The following is a 10,137-nucleotide window of genomic DNA, read 5'->3' as shown; positions in this document are numbered from 1 at the left end:
CTGAAGCAAGCAAGCCTCATGTTCAGTTTAAGCTGCCTGGCTGCCGGCCGCCATCTTGGCTGGCAGTTAATTTGCGTATCCCGCCGATTAGCCAATGGGAAGGGTAGCGGTCATACGCCAATTACCATGTTTCTCTTTTATTAGATAGGATAGGATATTTTTCGGTTCGTTTTGCATGTAGAGTATATTTTTCAGTAAAAGAAAACGCACATGGTAAGTGTGGGCACTTTGTTTCTTTCCCTTCCCAGGGAATTGCCTCTGGAATTACAGGGAACATTTGAAAAGGAGGAGGTGGATGTTAAAGTTGAAGATAAGAAACATGAAGTGTGTGTGGCAACGAAGCCTGTGTTCCAGCCCTTCTCAGGACAGGGTCACCGACTGGGAAGGTGAGTGGGCTCATGATTGTAGCAGAGGCTGGACTAACATTCAGCCCATCATTATTTTACCAGGGAGACCACAGACATGGAGCTTATCATTTCTCCCATTGCAAATGGAATTTTTTATTAACCCTCAACCAAGGACACAGAGAGAGAGAGAGAGAGAGAGAGAGAGAGAGAAACATCAATGTGAGAAAGAAATATAGAAACATTGATCAATTGCTTCTGTATGCTCCCCGATTGGGGATCAGACCCACAACCCAGGTATATGCCCTGAATGGGAATCGTACTAGCAACCTTTCGGTGCACAGGACGATGCTCTACCAACTGAGCCACTTCACCTAGTGCAAATGAAATTTTTAATGTTAGCTTTTGTGAGGACTCCTCTAAGTCATATTTACCTTCGTGTGAATTAGCATATGCTGTCACTACAGTAAAAAAATCTTGGAGGCTTGTTTGGTTTCATCAAATCAAAAGGGCATGGCTTATTGAGGACATTAGGCAAAATTGGATGGATGAGTCGTTTCCTTTCTCCCTTACACTCACCACTTGAGCTTTGCCATTAAAGTTAGCATGCAAACACTAGCTTTTGAATATAGGGTTCCATTTTACACATACCACTGCTTTCAACATTGTACTGTAATCAATATCTGAATTTTGAGGTAATAAAAATGAAAAATGTCTGATAAAGTTAGCAGTATTAAAACCTTTATTTGTTGTTGTTGTTAATGAAAATAAGCTTTATGTCCTAGCCGGTTTGGCTTAGGGATAGAGCATCGGCCTGCAGACTGAAGGGTCCTGAGTTCAATTCTGGTCAAGGGCACATGCCCGGTTTTGGACTTGATCCCCAGTAAGGGTCATGCAGGAAGCAGCCAATCAATGATTCTCTCTCATCATTGATGTTTCTATCTCTCTCTCCCTCTCCCTTCCTATCTGAAATCAATAAAAATATATTTTAAAAAAATTAAAAAAGAAAATAGGCTTTATTACATCAAGTAATAAATATATAAAAAGATGCAGTGATAGTTATTTTCTTCCAGATGTTTATAGTATCAAAACCTTTATGCCGAAACCGGTTTGGCTCAGTGGATAGAGCGTCGGCCTGTGGACTGAAAGGTCCCAGGTTTGATTCCGGTGAAGGGCATGTACTTGGGTTGCGGGCACATCCCCAGTAGGGGATGTGCAGTAGGCAGCTGATCGATGTCTCTCTCTCATCGATGTTTCTAACTCTCTATCTCTCTCCCTTCCTCTCTGTAAAAAATCAATAAAATATATTTAAAAAAAAAACAAAACCTTTAATTATGCCCAGTTGGTGTGGCTCAGTGGTTGAGTGTCAACCCATCAACCAGGAGCTCAGGGTTCTATTCCTGGTCAGATCACATGCCCAGATTGCAGGCTCAATCCCCAGTAGGGGGCATGCAAGAGGCAGCCAATCAGCGATTCTCTCTCATCATTGATGTTTCTAACTTTCCCTCTCCCTTCCTCTCTCTGAAATCAATTGAAAAAACACACACCTTTAATTATTTTCAGATTTTGCAGTCTTCTTATTTTTTCCTCACCAGAGGATATCTTTCCATTGATTTTTTTAGGGAGAGTGGAAGAGAGAGGGAAAGACAGAGAAACATTGATGTGTTTAGAGAAACACGTCGATTGGTTGTCTCCTGCACAAACCCCAACTAGGGTCCAGGCTGGTAAGGAGCCTGCAGCCAAGGTACGTGCCCTTGACTGGAATTGAACCCGGGACCCTTTGGTCCACAGGCCAACACTCTATCCACTGAGCAAAACTGGCTAGGGCTGCAGTCTTCTTTATATCTATGCCTTATAGCAGAATATGCAAAGAGGTTAGATGTGGGATCACTTTTATTTTGATGATTTCTCATATGTTAATTATCAAGATTGGTAAGGTGTATACACATTCATGCATACATATAAAAATATCCAGATGTGATTTTCAGAATGCTGAAAATATATTTTTATACCATTGGATCTACTTTTTAACAGAATAATAGTGTGCATTTGGTAAAAATGAATGACATATATATGCATCTTACTTTGTTGTCTGGATTTTTTTAGTGCCACACCAAAAATTATTTCTAAAACAAAAAGTATTGAAGTTGAGAAGAAAAATAATTTGCCTACTGTCCCACTAAACAACCTGGAACCCATCACTAATATACAGATCTGGTTAGCCAGTGGGAAAAGGATCATTCAGAAATTTAACATGTCTCATAGGTGAGTCTTTCATTTCATTATTTGTTTGATTTTTTTCCTAATTTTAATTTTTATCTCTTCTATTTACTTCAGTCAAGAGTTGCATTTCTTTATTATCTTAGTGTGATTATAGAGATCACAGTATACATTTGTTTTTTGTTTTGTTTTTTAATCCTCACCCGAGGATTTTTTTCCATTGATTTTTTAGAAATTCCATTGACTTTTAGAGAGAGTAGAAGAGAGAGGGGGAAGACAGAGAGAAACATCGATGTGAGTGAAACACATTGATTGGTTGCCTCCTGCATGAGCCCCAACCAGGAAGGAGCCTGCAACCAGGGTATGTCTCTCCCATATATACATATATATATGTATGTATGTTTATCGATTTCAGAGAGGAAGGGAGTGGGAAAGAGAGATAGAAACATCAATGATGAGAGAGAAGCATTGATTGGCTGCCTCCTACACACCCCTTACTGGGGATTAAGCCCACAACCTGGGCATGTGCCCTTGACCAAAATCAAACCTGGGACTCTTCAATCCGAAGACCAATGCTCTGTCCACTGAGCCAATCAGGCGAGGGCGAGTTCCTTTCATCTTTACTGTTTTTCTTCCTTTTTATAGTTATATTGTTTGCCATAAGCTTTAGCCATTAGTTATATAATATTTGATATCCAAATAAATACAAGGACCACATCCTGGACTTTTTTGGTATCCTGCACAGGTTTAACAAAGTGGCATTTTTGAATTTTAGTGAATTGATTGGGAGAATTTTGTCTTTCGTGATGTGCCATATTTCATGAACTCTGAGTTGCGCATTTTTTTACGTTTAGCGCCTCTGAAATGGGGATGCATCCGTTGCTGGCCACATGGCAATCATGTCACAATAGTCTTTGCCTTAATATCGTCCTCAAAGCGTGCAACACAAATATCAGACGAACAAGAAGCACCCTAGAGACAGTAGCAGAGCACTTCTTAGAATAAATTCTGTGTCACCAACACACCTGGTGATTCCGAGGGTGGGTATTACGTGGAGAAACATGTCCAGGATCCGGGTATGACCAGTGTTCATTAGGAATGACTCTACCATTTCATTGTACTTATGGAAGCACTTGGGTGATTTGTATGAAATTATGTTAAAATTGCTCTTTCAATAAATATTAAAAAGAATTCTTCTAAGTGTTAAGAAAACACTTCGTCACAATCTGGATTTTTTTTTTTTTTTTAGTAACACATAAAATGATGTGTTTTGAAATCGGTGGCATCTTAGTTTTGATGAACTGCATATGCGCTCTCCCTCTCTAAATACACATACGTGTGTAGGTGAACATAACTTTGAGCTGCCTTCAAGGTTGCAATTATTATGTTACTTTGTGTTCATTATTCCAATGTAAATTCTCCCTGCACTGAGTGAAGGATTTTCCTAATTGGATTTGAAGCACAGCATGACCTGGTATTTAAAAGAAACCTAGGTCTGTCTGTCTGTCTGATCCATTCAGAGCTAGGTATGTAGATATGTCAGCTTTCTATTATAGAAACTTAGAGATATACACAAAAGCAAAGAGAACATAATGACCTATCATTTAGTTTCCACTGAACTATTTCTAAGCAAACCCCAGACTTCATATAGTTTCATATGTAAATACTTCAGTATGTATCTCCAATAGATAAGTACTCTTTAAAAATGTAACCATAGCCCTGACTGGTTTGGCTCAGTGGATAGAGCGTCGGCCTGCGGACTGAAGGGTCCCGGGTTAGATTCCGGTCAAGGGCATGTACCTTGGTTGCGGGCACATCCCCAGTAGGGGCTATGCAGGAGGCAGCTGATCGATGTTTCTCTCTCATTGATGTTTCTAGCTCTCTATCTCTCTCCCTTCCTCTCTGTAAAAAATCAATAAAATATATTTTAAAAAAGGTAACCATAGTTAAAAAAAATGTAGCCATCATACCCTTTCCACATCTAAGATGATGAATAGTAATAATTTCCTACTGTCCCCAAGGGTCCACCTTTAAAAGATGGCCCCAGCTCTGTCATTATAATTTGAATGTTCTATGTATTCACACAGCCAGATATCTTCACAGGTTACTACTTTAAATTGGCTCGTTCAAATTTTCGTAATAGTTGGTGCCATTTTACAGGATAAGCCACATCAAAGACTTCATTGAAAAGCACCAAGGATCTCAGAGAAGTCCTCCCTTTTCCCTGGCCACGGCTCTCCCGTACCTCAGGCTGCTAGATGAAGCTCTCACGCTGGAAGAAGCAGACTTACAGAACGCCGTCATCATCCAGAGGCTCCACAGAACCATGGAGCCTTTTAGAGGACTTTCCTAACATCGACCTTTGACACACTAAGTGGAAAGTTTGCAGAGAAGTGATGGTTCGTAAGTGAACATGCAAACCGAAATGGGGGGAAGTCAGGTTTGCTGAACTTTTGGTTTGAGACCTATCTAACTCCCTCCAGATGGGAAGACAAGTAAGTACAAGTTAGGAGAGGAAGCTACGACGAAACTGTATTCAGTGCACTGTCTCCCAAAGGCTACTCAGAAAAATATACTTCTTTTCAAATACCAGTGATTCAACATAAGACAGACTAAAGGACTATATCATTTAGTATCTTAATGTGGTATAAATTAGCAAACATGTTCACAGCGTCACTCCTTTAAACATCATTCCAAACAGCAGTGATTTACTCAAATGTTAGCTTGGCTCAGAGTTTTTAAATAGCAATACATTAAAAGTTACACATGGCAGGTTAAAAGCATCCGTGTCCTTATTTTATACCCGAGATACAATCAGAATGCTGGAAGGAACTGCTTCCACCACAGCCATGCCTAAACCTCGAAGTGTTCTCAGTCTGCATTCTCTAAGGCAAGGTACACTCAAACATTAAGTTGGCAATAGTATCTAGTATTTTCAGGTAAGAATAAAATTCTGTAGCTTAGTATAATGTCAGTATTAATCTGTCTACTCACATTTCTACATTTTTGAGAAGTATAATTTTTTTAAATATATATTTATTGATTTCAGAGAGTTAGAAACATCAATGATGAGAGAGAATCATTGATTGGCTGCCTCCTGCAGGCTTCCTTCTGGGGATCAAGCCCACAACCTGGGCATGTGCCCTGACCAGGAATCGAACTGTGACCTCCTGGTTCACTGGTCAATGCTCAAACACTAAGCCAGGCCAGCCAGGTGAAAGTATAATTTTTTAAAAAATTATGTTCTCTCCAGGAACCTCAGTTCACCCCCTATTTTATTTTCTTTCAGAAATTAGGGACTTGTTCTTAGCTAACATTCGCAGTATGTCATTCATTTGAGACTGCTTACTTAGAATCTCATGTTGTGTTTGTCACACTGCTAATTAACATTTTTTAATGCCTTATGTCTTGTATGGTTTTCTATTCCATACGTTAGAGTCAACCTGTGTATACCTTCAAGGGTTATTTATTACATTCTGATGTCACCAGGAAGACTTGCTTTGTTTCTTAGACTTTACAATCAGTTAGACTTCGATAGCCACTGTCCGATTGCATCCCCCTGTCCAAAAATAAGTTTGGGAAGCCTTTTTGCAAATGATCTGTTGCATCATATTTAAAGTGAGAGATACACTGAGTGTGCCAAGGAACTAAGCAGTCATGCCCGTCAGCAATCATGTTCACTGGGCACTGGACGTCTGCTGGGAGGAGCAGGTCTTAAACTGTTTGGTCTCCAGACCTTTTGTTTATATGGGTTATAAATCTGTTAAAAATTTAAGAGTTACACATATTTATTCATTTAAAAATAATACACATGTAAATATAAACACTTTTATGAAAAATGTCTATTTTCCAAAACATTAAAAATAAGATTTCGTGAGAAAAGTGGCAGTGTATCCCATTTTTTGCAGATGTCTTTCCTGCCCGCCTTAAAGAGACAGATGGCCTCTCCTGTCTGCTTCCACGTTCAATCTGTTGTGCTATCGCACATCGTGTGGCCTCCAGGAAACGCTACTGCACGTTCATGAGAAAGTGAACAAAACAAATAACGTCTCAGTTTGATCAGGAAAGTAGTTTTGACCTTGTGGACCTGAAAGCCATTCTGATAAAGCAATGATTTGCCGTGATTCTCAAGCCCTAGTGTAAGGATCACTCTGGAAGCTTTCCAAAAGGCCTATTGCTGCCACTCACCACGCACATCCTGATTCATCGTGTCTGGGGCGAGTCCAGGATCTCTGCATTTTTTATCGTATTTGATTCTTAGGTAGGTAATGGCAGGAAACCCTGCACCGAAGCTTCCCCTTAAGAAAATAAAGCCTGGGGGGTGAGGACACATTTGTAATACCTTAACTAATAAAAAAAATAAAAATAAAAAGCCTTGTGTGCACCATGGACAGTGGAAGACCCTCCACTGAAATGGGGGGCCCTCTTAGTTTTATCTTTGTCCCCCACAGTTTGTTCTGAGACTGTTCCCCTTTAACTCTGAACTAACCATGCCATAAACCTGTACTTCGTCTTCTATGAGCACAGCTGAGATTCGGCTGGAACATGTAAATGAGGTTTTTATCAAAGGCTCAGGAATAACGAAAGGGAAGTACACCCGTATAACTAGATGGCCCGTTTCATAAGCTCTATCTTCTGTTGGAGGAACATTTGAAGAATGCTTTCTTTTAGAGACCTGTCTTTTTACTAGGAAGGGAGGGAGGACAAAGGAAAACCTTCTCTTTTTGTTATTTGCTCTCAGAAATGAACAGGTATATAATAGAAAATAAATATTGTCAGTCATGTTTACAGCTGTGGCAGAGCCCTCTAGTGAAACAATGGCATTCTTGACAATAATGAGGGGACAGTAAAATCAATGAACTTCTCTTTCAGATATAAAATAACGTAAGGTGGTTATTAACATTTTCAAGAATATGTATTTATTAACATTTTCTAGAATATGTACGAAAATGTTTCATATAGGCCTATCATGAAGCATTTTATAATTTTTACTTGCATAATTATAGTCATTATGTGATTCTCCATATATTTCTATAAAGGGGCCTCTTGGAAATATTTGTCTTGTATCTATAGAAAAGCCTCCTTCGTGGATGTTCCCATTTATAATTATTTAACCAGAAGACACATAGGAGTTTTTCTTGTGTGTCCAGGTAGAATAGACCCCAGTGGGAAGTTTCTATAGGGACAGACCCATCACCAGCAGTAACCTTCGTTTTTGTAACTGTAAAAACTTTCACTAATGTGGATAATATTCTCAGAGGTTTTCTAAAATGAGAATCATCTGATAAAGCTTTTTACCTGAAAGTTTCATGTTCTAAAGTTGTTAATTAAATGTGTAGAATATTCAAAACATGTTGATTTTAGAAAACATAAGCTGAATTTATTAAGGGAAGGCAACCTGGCAATTAAGCATATTAGGTGTGGAATATAATTTGACCTAAAGTCATTTCAAAACTATTGTCAGTTTCTTGAAAATCATTGCTAGGGTTAGTATGTAGAAGTACATTTCTAATTTTGCAGATTCTAATTTATTGGCTAAATTACTATGCATTTTCCAGGTTATAACGGTGATCTTATTTTATATACTTCTCTCCTTCAGAATACTTTTTATTATGTTTCATTGTGTTGAAAATATGGTATGTATGCATCTATTTTAGTGCCTTAAAGTACTTTGAAAGCAATCTTTTGCTAAAGGCTAACAAACTGTTGTCTTAAGGGTGGAATACTATTTGTTAAAAGGATCTGTGAAATAATTCATACTTGTTTGTTATAAAGTGGTTACATATAGGTGCATTTGTCATTTTTATTTGGCAAATTCATTCACTTTGAGAATCTACAAATATTTATTAATTGCCTTCTGTTTGCCAGGTGCTTGAACCAATGTTACTTTCACTTAATACTCAGAAATGTTAAAGTGTGATATTTTCTATACTGACTCAGTGTTGGTGTTTGTTTGTGAAACCATCCTTGTGACCTGAGTTGAACTAGCATGAGGACTCCTTGGTAGGACTTGCTTCTTTGTTCTTTCTCTAACTACAAACCATTTAATTAAAAACTAGTTCAGCATAGTACATCTTCAAGTAGCAGTGGTTTACTCCGTAGACAAATATTTGACTTTTGTTGTTTGCTTTAAATGTATTTTTGCACAGGTAATTCATATAGATTATAGAAAATTATAAGATGCAGATATTCTTAAATGATCTCTAAGTCACCTGTGTTACCATAAAAACATTCAAACCTGTAAAGAATTTTTGTGAGTTTATTTGAGCCAGACTGTCGACATGCGCCGGGAAGCAGAACCTCAGCGAGTTGAGATAATGGATTGAGACAGTGCTCCAGAGAACGGCGTTTCCTCTGTGTTTACACACCGCAGTCACAGGAGGGGGGGGTGGGATACAGGAGCTCCACTGGTGCCCTGGACTAGAGGCAGGAGAAAGCAAAGGGGGGAAACCCCTGGGATTGAATATAAAGTAAAATGATGGACACATACTTAGGTGGGTGCAGGAGCAATTAACATGATAATAATGAAGGAATTTGTGGTATCTGTCCTGGCACATTAGGTTGTGCCCCAAGGGTTCCAGAAAAGGGGAAGTTACAAGTTACCCAGACATTTCAAGGGTCTGTTATCACAGATGCAAAAAGACAGGCCCAGTTAAGGTAAAGGTTGACCTTGTCAGTGAAGATACTGGCCTAGGATGTAACTGCCCACCATAACTGCTTTAGTTAAAGTATAATTTCAGACCATCCTTTGTGGTTACCTTAGGTCTCTGACTTTGCAAGACCGCCATGCAGGCCTCCCCTGAGCCTGTCAGGTCAGCATGTGGCTTCTTTCTTCCACACCTGTTACTCCACCACTCAAAGATAACCATGGATAACATTTTGGTGTGCATCCTTTCGAACATTTTTAAGTGTATCAATCTTAATTTTGTTTTAATTAAAAAGCAGGCTCTTTGGTTATTGTTATCTAACATATTTGTTATCTAACATATTGTTATCTAACATAGCAATTTATTGAAATCTAACATATTTGCCTTTAACTGAAAACTGCATTAGGAATATACCATTAAGTTGAAGAATAGCTGTTAGGAACAAATGCTATATATATATATATATATAACATTTTTATTGATTTCAGAACGGAAGGGTAAGGGAGAGAGAGATAGAAACATCAATGATGAGAGAGAATCACTGATCCGCTGCCTCCTGCACACCCCACACTGGGGATTGAGCCCGCAATTCAGGCATGTGCCCTGACCAGCAATCAAATTGTTCCCTCCTGGTTCATAGGTTAACAACCACTGAGCCATGCCAGCCGGGCCAAATGCCTTTTATGTTAATTATATTTTTGTGCAAAAAAGAAAAAGGAGAAGGAAGTTTGTTTTTTATCCACGTCAAAGTTGAGGTGTAGAAAATGTAATGAATGACTTGCTTTATTTTTTTTAATACATTTTATTGATTTTTTAAAAATATATTTTATTGATTTTTTTACAGAGAGGAAGGGAAAGGAATAGAGAGTTAGAAACATCGATGAGAGAGAGACATCGATCAGCTGCCTCCTGCACATCCCCCACAG

General features: G+C 38.7%; 1 protein-coding gene across 2 annotated transcripts in view; it reads left to right on the top strand.

Moving 5' to 3' along the window:
• UBXN2A (UBX domain protein 2A) overlaps positions 1-5,344 on the top strand; it is a 10,400-nt gene extending 5,056 nt beyond the window's left edge. The window contains exons 4-6 of one of the 2 annotated variants that reach the window (XM_006767536.2): positions 249-386; positions 2,451-2,609; positions 4,725-5,344. In XM_006767536.2, coding sequence (XP_006767599.1) covers positions 249-386; positions 2,451-2,609; positions 4,725-4,917 — 490 coding nt within the window. In that variant the 3' untranslated portion in view covers positions 4,918-5,344. Of the gene's footprint in view, positions 1-248; positions 387-2,450; positions 2,610-3,418; positions 3,586-4,724 lie in introns of those variants that run through there. The other variant, XM_015566390.1, reaches the window with a different exon arrangement.
• Positions 5,345-10,137: the final 4,793 nt, after the last annotated feature.

This window comes from Myotis davidii, unplaced genomic scaffold (genome assembly GCF_000327345.1).
Source record: "Myotis davidii unplaced genomic scaffold, ASM32734v1 scaffold238, whole genome shotgun sequence".
NCBI lineage: Eukaryota > Metazoa > Chordata > Mammalia > Chiroptera > Vespertilionidae > Myotis > Myotis davidii.
The sequence above is the reverse complement of the archived record's forward strand: the minus strand, read 5'-3'. Positions and strand labels throughout refer to the sequence as shown.